The sequence below is a fragment of the Stegodyphus dumicola genome, chromosome 5, assembly GCF_044657685.1.
Source record: "Stegodyphus dumicola isolate Sdum_Otavi_A_Nest chromosome 5, ASM4465768v1".
NCBI lineage: Eukaryota > Metazoa > Arthropoda > Arachnida > Araneae > Eresidae > Stegodyphus > Stegodyphus dumicola.
The window spans coordinates 130,353,589-130,370,793 of NC_140772.1; the positions used below are offsets into that span (position 1 = coordinate 130,353,589).

A 17,205-nucleotide genomic window follows, 5' to 3' on the forward strand; every position below is an offset into this window, starting at 1 on the left:
CATTTCAAGTTTGAAAGAAGAATTCAAAAACCGATTTTCGTGAAAACGAAATTTTTATCAGAATGTTTTCCTCTCCATTTTCAGTAAATGTTGGGAGTGTTCCACCTGAACTTCAATTAGAATTTATAGATTTAAAGTGTGACTCTGCAGTAAAATGCAAGTTTCTTGAAAATCTTAGATTGATTTTTATTCGAATTACATGACTGAAGACAAGTATCCAGGAATTTGTGAACATGCTTTCTTTGTATCTTCTATATTTGGCAGTACCTATGTATGTGAACAGCTTTTTAATAAAATAAAAATCCTAAAATCAAAAACAAGAACACAGCTCACAGACAGACATTTGGAGGAAACTTTACGAATTGCAACAGCACAGATTAAACTGGATACTGAAGCTTTAATCAAGCAAAAACAATGTCAAATATCGCATTAAAGCTAAAGTAATTACATCTCCCAACAGTAATGTAAGTTTTTCTTCTTTTTTTAATTGTAAATGCATTTTGTAATGTCGTTCTGTACAATTATCTTTATACTTTTTTCATAGTTAAAAACATTTTAATTTGATTTCCATTTGACTTTTTGTAAGCAATGTATGTATATACACAAATCTGTAACATTATCTCTTCACTTAGAATCAGTTCTTGTCTTGCAAACCTCCCTTTTTTATGTACATTTTCTAACTACACTTTTTTTTTTTTTTTTTTTTTTTTTTTTTTGGACAGACATGTGACTCTTTGTGAATTTATTAATGTCTTGGCCATGAAAGGTTGAAGTCCCCTAGCTTGGATATATGACATTGTAACAAAAGATGCCTTTAAGACATACTCAATGATATTATGAACAGTTGTCAGATTTTGAGAGGGGTTACATCATAGAGCTAAAAGAGGTCGTTTGGCTAAACAAAAATCAGCTGGCATACTAATCAAAGCTATATAGTTACTGTCTATTGTTGGAACCAGTGGCTCAGAGGAGGCATATTCTGCTGCTGTAGTGGCTCAGAATGCGACAGGGCCATCAGTACACAAGATAATCACATAGTTAGAAGACCTGCTACATCAGCATCAACATTTACACTATCATCAATTCAACATCATTTGGCGACTCAAAGGGATCCCAGGATATCCAGGGATGTTATTTGCAAAAGACTGCTGATGCTGGGCTCTGATCTCAATGTCCATTAAGATGCTTGCCCTTGACACTTCACCATAAGCAGTGTTTTCTGGAAGCTGGATAGCATGCGAGTAGAGAAATATGATCTTCAGCACCGAGTCACACTTTTCTCTTAATGCTGATGACCACACCATACGTGTATGGGGATGGAGAGATGAGGTGTACAGTTTGTTACCGAGCAGAACACAGAGTATGACAGTCTGAGACAGCCATTCATCATTAGCCATGCAGCTGATCGTACTACCTACAACCTGTGCTAGCAGGTTGTCCTGGTTCTGTTTTCTAGCAAAAGCATGCTCTGCCACATACAGCATGACTTTTCCAACAATGTCTTTGACATGTTAATGACCTCAACTAGCCTGTCAGCTCTCTAGACCTATCGAGCCTGTTTGGAACATGTTGGGTAGGCAAATTCAGCTGTGTACAAATACATCACCATTTGCTGGCCAATTGCTTCATTTGTGGCGCAGTCTACTGTAGAGGAAAATTGGCAGCTTATTGGACTCCATGCCCAATTAAGTATTGGCTTATACAGTTGCTAGGGTAGCTTTACCACCTACCGATTTTCACATTCTTGTATTGCTACTCCTAAATAAAACTTTTTTTGGGGGGGTCCCATTTTTTGATCATTTGTTTATCTACTCAAACACTATACTACTGCCAAGTTTCATAGTTGTGACTTGCTTCTTTCGAGGTGCGTTTATTTTTTTAGAACAAAATGTGTATGGTAATTGTATTAAATTCAACTTGTGTGATATTCAACAACTATTAATTTATTAATTTACTTTGAATAATTTTTCAAATTTATATTTGCCTTTTTTGTAGGTAGGCTCTGATTATGATTTAAAGGAACAAGTTTTTCGAAACTTTGGTAGAATTCTGGGCCCTTTTTCTGAACCAGGCCTAATTCATAAATGGGGTCCTGGACCACAATTTTCAGCTACATTTGTATGGGTCGATCCTACCAATACTGTAGCTGGATCTTATGAAGTTAAGATTGATTCTGGAAATCAGGTAGATTTCTTTTAAATATATATTTAAATTTATTCTTGTGTAAAATCATTTTTACATTTAATTCCTTGTCATTGTATAGTCAATAATGTATGCCAATAACAAGCTAGCATGTTAACTCAAATAAGAGATGATCATCTATACTCTTCTGTGTATTGAATGTTATTGCATTATATGTTTTGTATATGAGATGAAGGCATGCAGACTTTCCCTCTTATAATGTACATACAAAATTGCATAGTAACCTTTTATGTATGAAGAGGAATTGTAATTGAGTCCAGTGTATCCTCCATCTGATGATGTTATATCAAAGTTAATTGGATTCCTCTTCTTTCATGTTCTTTTTTTTGTTTTTTGTTGTGATGGTTTATTTAAATTTTTCTTTTAACATTTATAGAATTCTTCTTCTACATTTAAAGGCTTTATTAAAATTTACTGATATTTCAGTTTTTGGTCTTTGTGAAAAATTTCTTTCTTTATATATACAGGGTAATTCTAAATTGTTTTTAAAAATTTAGAGGGGTGATAGTACTCATCTAGATAAGCAATAATTACCATAGAACATAGGGTCACATTACACTCGGAGAGGCAGAAAAGAGGAATATTAGATTTCAAACTTGAAATTACAGCAAAGTTGGAAGAGCGAATGAACAAGACTAAACATTGTGCAATCAGTTTAGCGAAAAACTCGCATACTCATCAGAGAGTGCACAAATTTGATAAAACTGAAAACTTGGCGTTCGAGTGTCAACTCGAGCTCAGACATTGATGGCAAACACTCATGCACATCTTTGGTTCGCAAGGTCTCATTCTTGCAAATGATTGCAATAATTTAATTATCTAATCAAAGGCTGAATGTTATCAACTAACTCCAACTTCCACTGTATGCCGAGATTAGCATGAAAAGTTCATGCTATGTTCCAGCTGTCAGAACTTTTATGTGCCATAGAATGGCGCTTCAAATAGAATGAGCACAGCACAACAAGTCCAGGAGGACAAGATAGAAGATGCAGAGTTCATACAGTCCTTAAAAAAGTCCTTAGATTTTTTGGAATCGATTTTTGATCCTTAAAAGGCCTTAATTTTGTCCAAAATTGGCAGAAGGTCCTTAATTTTAATCATTTGAAATTTCTGTTTGTTTTTACAACTGCCATTTTGAGTGTGAATTAACGTTTTGGAGGAATATTTTTGGCGATTCACTGACATATATGGTTATCTTTTAAATGGGTTCATGGTTTATAATTTGTTTCTATTTCTAATATAATATAAATGATGGGATACTCGAGTTTCTAAGCAAGAAGTGAAACATAAGCATTTCAATATTCATTTTTTCTAATAAAGAGCTCTTGAACAACTTTTTGCTTTGGGGATGTGAATCTTTTTATTAAACGGTTTTAAATTTGGCAACTTATCGATGTTTTGGCGATTTTAAGACTAGTTTCTCTAGAAAATTTTTGATTCTGAGATATGAGAATTTTTTTACCATTTTTTTAAAACATCGTAACATTGATAAATTTAATTAAAATAATGGTAATATATTGAAATTATATTTAAAAATTAACATTAAAATAAAACATTATTATTTTTTGCTGTCATATTATAAAGTTTCATTTTGGCAACTTAATATACAATATTTTTAATCTGAAAAATAAATAAGGTACAATGTTATTAAGCACAATTTACAAAACAGCTCTTAGCAAAAGCAAAATTAGCTATGTAATTAATTAATAAGTCTTCTTTTTAATTTTTTCATAGTAAGAGTTCCCATGTGATTGTCTCAGAAAATTCATAATTCTCAGAATATGCACCAGTTTTCTCTATAAAATTAATTTTGTAATTTTCCCTCCCTTTTTTTTTTTTTTTTTTTTTTTTTTCCCACAAAATATTTTTGGCTTTTTTCTGTTTCAGAATTGGTAGGGATAATTTTTCTGTAGGATTTTAGACATTGCAGCTTGGAAAGTGGTAGGGATAATTTTTCTGTAGGATTTTAGACATTGCAGCTTGGAAAGTTTAGAAGGATTTGAAGGCAAGATTTATAGACCCACAATTCTAAAAGATTCGTGAAATATGTGGCTAAATGAAAAATGTCTCCGTGGTATCAACACGTAATGGATGTAGTTTACAGAAAATTTGCAGTGAGTTTCTTACTTTTTGGAGAATGTCTGAAAGAACAATGAAAACATAATATTTGAATGTTTTACTTCTGATATTAGAATCTTGTTTATCTTCCCTTTATTTTCTCTACTTTTCATTAGACAATAGTATGGAAAATATCAAAAATGCTTCTTATCACACGGGCAGACATTATAGATAGGGATGTTTTTATTAATAAATAAATTGAAAGCTTACAATTTAAAATATTCATTTAATATTTGTTAATGCATCATACTAAGCTGGTACACATTTTTCCACCTGATGCAATCTCTGTGGATCCTAAATTTTGCTGCCTAGTGCCCTTCTAAATTCTGCTTCCAATGCCTGCTCTAAATTCTAAAAGTTTTGCCATTTCTAGATTTTGTTGTTCAGTGTGTCACTAAATTCTAAAAATTCTGCCACCATCAGCTCTGTAACCGGCCTTTACCACATATATTTTATATTTCTTCTGAAGAAATAAAATTAGCTGCATTTTGTATAAATTCTAAATGCATTTAGTGTTTTTTAGAATAACAGAAATCCTTAATTAAATCCAAAAATTCTAAAATGAAAAGAAAACGTGTTGAAGAAAGAAACTGAATACATAAAGAAAATTATTCTTCAAAGATATGTGCACTTATTAATATGTAAATTACCGAATTGTTTATCAAAGCCTTTATTATAATTTCTCACTTCTATTTCCTCATATGATAGAGTTACTGAGCCAAATTAAATTTTATAATCTGTGACCACTAGTCCACATTTTTAGTTTGAATTAGACTGTTCTTGTTTAATTACGTCACCGTGAGCTGTAATTAATTTTGACCACTAATTCATATTTTTAGTTTGAATTTGACTCTTCTTGTTTCATTACATCACTATGAGCTGTAATTGATTTTGTTAGCATAAGAACATGCCTTTATGTTCTAAGTTCTTTTTCAATAAGAAGCTTATTTAAACCTTTGTCTGATATTGTAACTACTTTCAGGCATAGCGATAATATGCTTCACGTCTGTCGGGGTTTTAGGACTATTTAACTTTTACCAGATCAAGTAAACCCTCATAGGTACATTGTGGAGAGGTTGACAAATTAGGACAAAGAGCACGCAGAAACTAGCGAGAGCATTGGTTTGCATATTGAGGCAAATCTTTAATTGTTAGAAATGATGCTTAAAAAGAAGAAAATCTATATAAAGTAGCTAAAATGTTTGGAAAAGCTTCAAATTAAAATGACGAATAAATATTTCTTAGAGTGTTGTTGTTACAAAACATAAATGTTTTGTAGCTTTTAATGTGTTTTAATCCTAATGTCTTACATTACATGTATTTTAAACTGTGAAATATTATTAGATTTTGATTTTAATAGGGCTTTTTTTAACAAATATTGTTAAAAAATAAAATTGAATAGTGGCCATGTAAATCCATAATGACTAAGGTTATCAAACTACCTAATTTAATTATATATAACTAACTGCTTACCCTTAAAAATTATCTTTACATATTAAAAAAAGTTATTGCCTTTCATTAATACTCACTGTGGTCACAAGACATAACTACATTTGCTAAACATAAATGTCAGCTTTTAATGTGTAATTATCCTAACATCGTTTAAGAATCAATGTCTTAAATTACATGTATTTTAAACCAGATAACAGTTTGTGATTTTTAATTGTGCTTTTTAACAAATATTAAAAAAAAAGAAATATAATAGTGGCCATGATAACGACTAAGGTTATCTACATACCTAATTTAATTATTTATAACTAACTGCTTATCCTTAAAAATCATCTTAAAGCAAGTTATTGCCTTTTATTATTCTTTACTGTGTCACAAGATAAAACACAAAAATGTAAAAATTCACTTGAAACTTATTCTTTGCATCTAGTGAGACTTAAAATTAATACAAAACAGTTTATCACCTCTGGTGCTTTCTGGCTTATTGGAACTTTAAAGTATATCAACTGGGTTACAATCCCTGGAACTCTACACGAAGCTACGACACTAACTGCATCAAACAAAGCCTGATTGACTTTCAACACTTGCCAACTGTGCCTACATCAGGCCTTTCAGGTTTGTTCTAATTAGCAGGTCTCTCTCTAGACAAGCAGAACATTCAGCCTTTTCTTATGAATCATGCTGATTATGATCTTACTTCTCATTTTAGCCTATGCCATTTGACGTAAAATCTACGTGCTATTTACTAAGCCTCTAGACTGACCAAGTATGTGACAAAATGAGACATAAAAAAAGTCAACATAAAGCTAGCTGTTAGTAAAACATAAATGTAAAATATTTAATGCTATTTGATAAACTGCATAAAGTTTATTTTATTCTCAAACTTATTAATAATTATGTTAATTAATTTATGTTTAGTAATAATGCATACTACTTAGGGATTTATTTCATTTTTAGGATGGTATTACAAAAGTGAAATCAGAAATGTGTACGAACCCTGAAGATGGCGAACGGGAAAAAAACTGCTACCTTGATAGCAGTTTTTTAATTGAGATAGTTTTTTTAGTTCAAATAATATTCAGCCGTTGATTAGATAATTAACTTGTTGGAATTGTTTGCGAGGTTGAGACCTTGGCAACCAGATATGTGCATTTGAGTGTTTGCCATTAAAGTCTGAGCTCAAGTTAACTCTCGAACGCCAAGTTTTCGGTTTTATCCATTCTATGCACTCTCTGTGAGTTTTTCACTAAACTGATTGTGCAACTTTTGGTCTCGTTCATTCTCTCTCTTAACACTGTTGTAGGTTCAGGTTGGAATTCTACTATTCCAGTTTTCTGCCTCTCGGAGTGGAATGCAACCCTATGTTTTATAGTAATTATTGCTTATCTGAATGAGTATTATCACCCCTCTTAATTTGTAAAATCAATTTAGAATCACCCATATATATGTGTATATATATATGTGTGTGTGTGTAATGATAACGGACCATACTTGAATACTCGATCATGTCTAATACTATTTTACAGAAATCCAACGGAGGAATTAATGTTCAATTGAGATTAGTAGCACGCAATCCAATCCTGTTCATCTAATTAATGTAATAAAAACACAAATTAGGAAACATTGGGGTAATAACACTGAGATTCAGATGCATAGCAATTTTGTTTAGTGAAGGTAGTTGATGCTTAGAGAATCTATCCATTTTGGAAAATAAGCAGTCGAGCCAGACTGAATTCCATATTTATTTAAATTCACATTTTGTGGCCAGAATTCACTTGGCATTCCAATCGTGCCTGTTTCCAGAACATTTTTGATGTTATGACAATGGAAGTGAACATAGATTATAGCAGAAGCGTCTTAACAGGATGAAAGCGTAAGTGGAAAGAGAGAGTGTTGCAGTAGTAATGCAGAGGAAGAAGAGAGGGAGTTTGAAATGTTTCAGCTCGAGTTAGTTTTGCTTTACAATTATTTTGATTGGGCAAGACGTATTTGCATTAAGCGTTATGCAAGATCGCATGATTAATTTCAATGATGGAGTTCAGACTTATGACACTATTTTTAGACAGAGAGAGTAAGTCCCCAAATTAAATAAGAAATAAAATAGGTTATGAACAATTAAATTTAGAAGTTGGCTTTCATATTTTTTATCCTATACATTTATAACAATTTACATTCAAGTTACTTTAAAACAATTTTTGGAATTAAACTTACTAAATATGGATTTACTCTTTTTAGATTATTCTACTATAATAAATCTTAGGAGATAATATAATCAATATTTCTTTAGTAAATAAATTATTAACTTACTTTGCAGCTATTGCGCAAGTAGTAGACTAACTTGATTTCTCACTAAGTGAATTTAAGATCATACAACATTATATATATACTTGTAATTTGGCCAAATATGGTATTGCTTCAAAATAAATATATTTTTTAACCATTTTGAATATGTGTTTAAATTTTGTCTTAAATGATTTTGTTTCAACTTAACTGTCTGTAGATTTAAATTTATATTAAGCCATGAAATATATGTGGGCATTGGATTACTACATATCATAAAAAAAAAGTTTAAATCTAGATAAAGATTATTTACTGAGTGATGGTTAACATCTTTTCTGTGACATGAAATTAGTTTGTAACTTTTTTCAAAATGTAAAGGGCTACAGCTGCTGCATCAAAAACATTTTTTTGCTTATACATTTCTCACACATTAGAATAAAGAAACATGCATCAACAGTGGTGGCCATCTAGCAACAGATGAGTGCTGTCTGTTGTTAGAGGCAGGCATCATATTTTGGTCATCTTGGGATTGTCTGTGATACGTTTTTAACAGTGTGCCTTGTTTATGCAATGGGTGTAAAAAAAATTTCCTTCATCCATGTTTTATGGTTAGCAAGCCTATAATGGATATTTTGCACTGGTGTTTTCTACTTTTATCCAGGCTTGTGAATGAAATAATACTTCTTTTTCTTCCCAGTATATTTAATTCCTGTATGTTTTTTCTCATTGGCATTTCTTATAATTTCTGTTTGCATACTTTCAGGCACAATCATTAATTGCTTATCAGCAAATCTGTATAAAACTCCATTTTTCGCTCAGTAGTCTTTGAAATAATAAGTTTTAGTAATCCTTAATTGCTCTTATTTCATTGTCTTTATTCTGCACTGATTTTAATTTTGGTGAAATATTCCCTAAGTTAGCATCAAGATGAACCATATACAACTGGGATGATGCTATATAGGTGAATTCCAGTAACATCAAAGTCCAGCGAGCTATGCGAGTAAATGATTCTCATTTTATCTTTTTGAATACAGAATAGTCAGTGATATTGTTAACCCTCTGACTGGCAAGACCATTTTTTATATATAGCGTATAATATTTTTGTGGCATCTTTAAGAAGGTATATATATTTCACGGAACCACAGTATTTAAGCAGCTTTTTAGCATTCGTACTAGAATTTATCTTTTAATTTCTTTAATTTTGCCACACAATGCGCAAAATTTTTTACCACATAGGTCTTTTATCATTTGTTCTTTCTACTTTACTTTAAATTATATATATATCTTGAAATATGTCCAAGAAATTAAAGTAATATATTAAAAGTGCATAAATACTGGCAGAGGCATTTTGGCCTCTGGTACTTTATACCTGTCCAATTACAACTATCCTGCAATTTCTGAGAAACTGGGTTCTACTCTCAGTTGTTTTAGCCATTCATCTACCTGAAGTTCAACAGTTTTTACTGAAATGGCAGCCCATATGGCTGTGGAATATTGGTTCCATTTTTTTTTATTACCAAAATATTCAATTCGACATTTATTGTGTTAGTCTTATGCAACTAATTGTTTTACCTTATCCTTGAAAACATTTGGGCATTAGTTTTGATATTAACTTTAATTCCTTTAGAAGTTAACCCTTTGAATGGCAAGACTTTTTTAATATGCTTATGAAGACCTATATGAACAGCTTCTGTAAGCTGAATTTTGATAAGTGCTTACTTTAGTCTGTTTTCATAAACTTCTGTTTATTAAGATGATATTTACGTAATTAAAAAAGTAAGAAAGCAAAATATTTTATATTATAATCTTATGTATATCTACTGGCAAAAAAATCTCATGACTGTATAAAGGCAATCTTGGCATTCATGGGGTTAAACAAATTAGTAAAACAGACAAAGTTTTATTTCTTAAACACACTGAAATTTAGTTCTAATTGTAATTGCATTTTAATTAATTAGTATATCACCATGCATTAATATATTAAGTTCTACAATGATGTGATAAGACATAAAATTATCTTCTGTTACACATATATCTACATTTCATTTAAAGTCATCAATTTGAATATTCTCTTTAAAATACCTTATGGTTTTATTCTGCATTCTCCCAATTCACTTAAAGCAAAATTTAATTAACATAATTTTTCAACATTTAATTAATTGAAAACAAGTTTTTGAAAGCAAAATTGCTTAGCTACCATTGTCAGTAAGGGAATTTACATTTAAATTACTAATTACTATTTTGTTCAACTTTGGTACTCTGCTAAAAGCAGCTACTTCTGGTTTCAAATTTGTTTGGGGGGCATTTGTATAAGAAACATTTATTTCTTTTATCTTTATAGATACAAAACTGAGAAATATGGTTTCATTCACCATGAATAAAACAAATTTTATGAGTTTCAGAACTATTATCACTGTATTTTATTATATCTTCATTTTTTTAATTGAAACTATCATTGTACTATATTGTGATTTTGTTGTAGTAAGTGAATTAGCTCTAACACTGAAATCACTTCTTGTTTTCATTCTATCGAAAGTACTGTTACTCTACACAGAATTATTCTTTATTACTTCTGATACTTTAAGCTTTTCTTTGAACTCAACCAGATTCTTACATCTGCACAAAATAGTTTTGTTTTCAGGTTTATCAACTGTCTCTTTAATCACACAGTGCATTAAAATATTATCATTAGTTTTCCCATAATTCTTTCATCTTTAAAAAATATTCTTGAACGAATTCAGAATTTTCATTTTTTTTTTCACTCAAAAGTTCATGTAAATTAGCTGAATTGATTTCAAAAGAGAATTCATCAGTCAAGGCCTGTCTCAGATTTTGTCGTGAATTTTTTTCAGGTTCTGTTTGAACAAATAAGAATGTGTTTCCTGCAAGTGATCATTTAGCTAAGATGAATTTTTATAAATCTGACAGATTAAATAATTTAGAAGTATTTTCGAAATGTTCAATCCAATGAATGACATTTTGTGAGATTCTGCATTAAACTTGGAAACGATACTCTCGATAATCTCATAATTAATATTGACATTTTGAAAAATAGAATTTCCATGTAAATTATTTTTTAAGCATAATCGCACTGAATGAAAGAGTTAGACATTTTTCTTCTCATAAATATTGAAATTATATATCTGCATTGAAAATAGCATACTGCGTCTCATAAATATCATACTGCATCATTTTCATTTTGTTCATTTGATGAGTGACACAAACATGTTGTCTGTATCACACATCATTTCTGCCAGTGCTTCAGTATCACAGAAAAAAGATAAAATTCTTTGTGTTCATTCAGATTTATTTCCTTCAAAAGATATGTTTAAACTATTAAAAATTGTAATTAGTTCATTTAGGGAAAAGCTATCTTCAATATTTTTAAATTTTTTTCCTCTGAAATTCATCATATTCTAGTTCTAAATTAAATCCTGAGAAGTTTCTTATTCTCCTATTTCACAAATCACCATCACAACCAGAAATGAATTTATGCAGAATTTTAATCTGATCTGCCTTGCAATTTTTTAATGCGATGCTGATTTCTTTATTTTGTAATATGGAAAGTCTGCATACCATTTGAAACTGCTTGAGAAATACCATTGTCCAGTGGTCAATTTCCAACTATTGATCTTTTGAATCCTGTATAAAGTCATTTATCTGTCCATTCCATTTCTGAATTTTGGGCATTGAATTGCTACATCTTTATATTATACAAAAATTAAATATTTGCACAAAGATTATTTATAAAGCAGTTGTTAATAACACCTTTTCTGTAGCACAAAATTAGTTCATAACATCTTGTAAAAGGTAAGTGGTGACAATGTCTCAAAAATGTCTTTTCACTTGTGTATCCATGTTTGTCTTGCACAGTAGCGTAGAGAAGTGTGATCTGCCTCTGAATGTCATCTAGTAGCAGATGAGTGCCATCTGTTGTTAGAGGCAGCACTACGTATTAACAAGTATTTGAATTCCAATTTATTTGTGAAATCAGTTAAATATTTTAAGAAAATATATTTTGTAAATGGGATATAATTTTTATAAATTAGCTTGATCCTTTCTAAGCATTATAGTAAAATGTCTGGTTTAAAATCTGTTATCAATCACATCAAAGCTTCTTAGATTATATTGGGATCTATATCTTTAAATTTTCTGTGGGAGTAAATGTGAGTGCATGTAAAACTGCACGTTTCGACTTTTTATTTTTAGAGCAGTTTGTCAAAAAGCTAGGTTGACTGTGCTATTCAACATACTCTCTGAAGATCTATAAATAATTGGTTTACGATTTCAAGAAATTTGATATGTTTGTATCTTTTTTGTGTGTGTGTGTGCGTGTGTGTGTGTGTGGTTGTATCCAGTAAAGTATTGGTATAATAATAAAATAAATTCCAATAAAGTATTTTTGGTTATATTCAATCCACTTTATGCTTTTCTATTTGTATCTTTAAATTCTTAAAAGTGTCAGCTAAATATAAATGGACCTAAATTATTTTATATATTTCATTTATCTTCCTCTTATAAGTAATTGGTTTTTGATTATTTTTTAGACTTTTATGCCTTCATTTATTTTTTATTATGTACTTTTCCTTCATATAATATAATGATATAAGCCAATAATTAATGTAGCTATAAAATGAATAAGTAAATAAAAAAAAGTTAATATTCTTATATTTTCATTGTTAGGTACTATATCATAAGCCAAGTTTTCGTCAACCTCTTCGTCCTGGCACTTGGACTTTAAAACTTTTATACGAATGGGAACTAGTGGCAGAAACTATTTTTCTCGTTATTCCATTGTCTTTTTATAGTAATCACCAAGTATCTAGTGAACAAGTGAAATTCCTTCACAATGGACCTGGCCAACCTTACGTTGATCACGATTTCACCAATGTGGAAGCATTGTTGCAGTTTACCAACAAAAGTTCCCAGTTACGTCAAGCTCTTGCCAATTCTAGACGTTATGGTAAAGATCTTCGTGAGTGGACAGATTCATTAGTGGCTGCTTTTTGGAGTGTTCAAGATACTTGTTTTATCAATCAGCCTCAACATCCTACAGGAGGTACTTTGTGCTTAGATATAGATTTAGATCCATGTCATTTAACAAATTGGAGCTCTCATTCAGCAGATCCAAAGTCTGCCATCAGAGACTTTAATCCAAATAGTAAAATTACATGACATCAGTGTTATCAAAATTGTTCATGTATAGCCATTTGAGTCAGTCTTGCAAAGAATTTTATCATTTGAATCTCTACCGAGTTCTTTTATTATTATTATGTAGTATTTTGGATTAAAGTGGCAATTTTACTTTGATTTTGTTTAATGCATATAAAAGGCTTGTAATAGGAGAGTTCTGAATATAAAAAAAGTCTGTGCTTGATTTGAATATGAAATATGGATTGCTGTTTTAAAAAATGTTGTACTAGTATAATTTTCTAAGTTGAATTTTTCTTCCTTGAAAATAAACATGTAATAGAGAGTGTTGTAAATCTCTTATTTTTTACACAAATGTGAAAAAAATATCCTATTCGTATAAAGAGAATATTTCATGCCTAGTCACTTATGTCCAGATATTAATGAAAAGTAAATAGATGGATCAAATAGAAATTTGGTCAGGCCTTTTAGTTGGGCAAAATGTGAATTCTAATGATAAACTTAATCAGCAAGTATTGTGCTATGACATTAGCCAAGAAAGCTCTTAATGTATGTAATGTTGTTATGTAAACATTGTTGAGTCTTGGATGTTTTTCCTCATTTCTTTTTGTTTATTTTAGATTGTATGTTTACTGTCTCTTAAAAAAAATGATATTTGTATAGTTGATTTAATTTTAATCATTAGAATTGGATGTAATAACAAATTCAGAATTTATTTTATAAATAGCTGAAAATTCATTAAATATCTTAAATCTGAAAATCGGTTATTGTAATTTGTAATTCCAGATGAAAAACAATAGATAGAACAGTGTTAAGATTTATGTTTAGTGCAGTTATTCATAAAGAAGGTAGACATTTTAAATGCAGACTGTTTAATTAGTGTATTTGAATTATTCATGGAAAAATTGTTTGAATGCATAGTTTTGTATATTTTATTTTTATTTGAAATCCAGTCTGTTCATCATTCATTAATTGAGTAATAAAATTCATAGATAGGAATATTATAAACAAGTTCTTACCTGAGATTAAGACAATGATTCTAATCTGACTTTTCAGACAAGAATTTTTTATTTGAGATATTTGTCTTCATACTGTCCCAAACAAATTTATAGAAATTATGTTATGCATGTACAAATTTTCAATGTGCCATATTATTATTATAAGCAATTTTATTTCTATATCTGTGATAGAAGACACTACAATGTGTGTTATTGAATCCTTTAGATACTCCTCATCATGAAACATTGGTATAAAATCAGGATCTCATCATTAAGTAGTTGATGAATCGAGTAGTAAAACATTTTCAATGAAAATAAAAATATTGTGAATTCCCATTGCACCACGGTTATTTATCTCTAAAGATATATTTTAACGTAATTATGTTTCTTGGAGAAATAATACAGTATGATTTATTTTATCCCGATTAATAAATAAACAGTGTTCAGTTTATTAGATGCAAGAACTAAGGAAGTATTCAGTATCTCTTATATCATTTGCTGTGCTCAATTTAACCATATTTTGCTTAAATATATACATATATGCTGAGTTTTCTTATGCTATTAAAAAACAGATGATGGAGATTTCTTCAGAATATTTCTGGCTGATATCGTAGGTCTTCAAATATGACATTACAGTGCATTGGAAAGAATCGGTCTTAATGACTCCATCATCTGCCAGTTTTTAATTGGATCAAAAAATGGCTTTCATTTAAAGTTAAAAAAGTAGTTTATTAACCTTAAAAGATAATCTAATATTTAATAGCGGTAACTGCAGATGTAACTTACATAAAGTATGAGGAAAGAATAAGCAGAAGCTCGGCGACAAATCTTTTGGATTGCATATTAGCTTATTTACTAAATCAGCTGTGATCGAGTTGAATGATTTCAGAGATTGTTCGTACTACCATACACGTTACATATTTTTTTATCTTTTCTGTTGTCTTAATGCTAATTATGATTGCTGAATATGTTTATTATATACTTTAGGGAAAATCTATGAATCTAATAAAATGAATTACTATTCATAATAATTCATAATCAGCATATATGTATATTATAACAATAATAATAATTATTGTTATAATTTGGTACATCCAAAAAGTTTTTCAAATAATGAATTTATTTCGGTATTGGAATTGTTTATGCTTGCTTATGTAATTGATAAAATGGAAGTAGAGTAACTGAGCTTTCTCAATGCCTAGAAATTAGATTATGAAAATCATTAAAATTAGTAGAAATTTCTAATTGGTCAACAGGCTTTAATTTTATTTTATTTATTTATTTATTTATTATTATTATTATTTTTTTTTTTTTTTTTTTTGTGTGTGTGTGTGTGTGTGTGTATGTGTATGTGTGTGTAGAATTTCTTTTTTTAAAAAGTGTTCTAAATATTTCAAACACATTTTGTTACTTCAGTAACAACATTCGTTTAAACCTGCTGTAATGAGAGTTCACTATAATGAGTGTGATGATTATTTATATGCATTTAGCATCAAGTTGATGCATAGTCGTTTGTAACTGTAACATATTTTTTCTTCTATTTATATAAAATATGTATATACATATATATGTAATATCCTGAATAGAAAATGCTTTAGATGATGCATATAAAATTTATAACAGTTTAAAATTTTAAGAAAATTTTAATGCAACATGTGCTGCTGTAAAAAAACTTAAAAGCTGATATTAGATTTATAATTTTAAAATTACATTAATAATGTCACATACTATAATGTTAAAGAAGTTTAAAAATTATAAACAGAAAGAATCAGATGTAATTTTGTATTTCCTAATATTTGAAGTTTGTAGTAAAAGAGGAACATATCATTAATTTGTATTCATGATGAAGATGCTAATGCTCGCTTTGCAGCATTTCCATTTACTCATATCATGGATCTCAATATTAGTAAATAATAAGCCAAATGTTACAAAATATTATGCTCAGCAAAATTCTGTGGATCAGGTATGTCATCTGTAGATAATCATGCTTCTTAAATCATTATATTTCATTGAAACAACTGTGGACTTAATCAGTATTGTTGTAAAAATAATTGTAATGAAAATTTAGGAATTCCATTTAATGAAATTTTTTTTCTCATATTCCAAAATTGGTAGAATCTCATAATACACATATCTGATATATTTAGGTAATCATGTAAAATAAATTTAATATATATTAAAATTGTGGCATATTTTCCTAATATGATGCATTGTCATGAATTTATGCTTCAAAACTATTGAATGTAAATATAAGAATTATTAACTACTCCACCTTCAAAGCTATTGGATTTTAATAAGTCATTTTCTAGAACATGTACGTATTTGTATGTATTTTGATTTCAAATAAATAGAATTTTGCATAAAATTCTATCAGCTTTTGTACTTTCAATTTTTCTTATACATACTCAATTGTGACTGTAACAATTGTAATAGTGCAAACAATAAAATGATATTTTTATTTGCATTATAATTTCAGAACAATCTTTTTCTTGAAAAGTATTACACTATCACTACAAAATATCTTAAAGCACAAAAAAAGCGTGGAAAAGTCTGTGTAATTATTTCTTATTTCAAATGTGCGACCATGGTTGCTGAAAGAGCATATAAATATAACGTTAGTCATGGTAAAATTTTATAACAATTCTCTGTCTCTCATAGCTTGGCAGATGCATTTCATTCTTTTCAAATATTGGTTCAAAGTGCCTTTTATTTTTAAAAATTCTTTTGTACATAGTATTTTAAGCAATAAGAATGATTTACTCAACTATTATGGTAGATACCCAACCATTAAAAAGCTAAGGCATAGTTTTCCTTTCATTACATGTTATTCAGTTGAAGTAGCTTTAACATTTTTTGTCAGAGATCATAAGGCACTGAATAGGTTAAAAAAAAAAAAAAAGAGAGAGAGAGAGAGAAGAAAGAAGAAAAATGTAAATTCTGAATTTACTGGCATATGCAGTATAATTCTTTTATTTCTGGAATGCTAAAATAATTGGATTTCATTCAA

At 29.4% G+C, this 17,205-nt stretch overlaps 1 protein-coding gene across 2 annotated transcripts in view; it reads left to right on the forward strand.

Annotated features, from left to right (window-relative positions):
- Positions 1–16,668, forward strand: part of LOC118191544 (xylosyltransferase Oxt-like) — a 142,657-nt gene extending 125,989 nt beyond the window's left edge. For both annotated transcript variants that reach the window (XM_035362340.2, XM_035362341.2), the window contains 2 exons: positions 1,996–2,184; positions 12,733–16,668. In XM_035362340.2, the coding sequence (XP_035218231.2) occupies positions 1,996–2,184; positions 12,733–13,224 (681 nt within the window). In that variant the 3' untranslated portion in view covers positions 13,225–16,668. The remainder of the gene's footprint in view (positions 1–1,995; positions 2,185–12,732) is intronic.
- Positions 16,669–17,205: the final 537 nt, after the last annotated feature.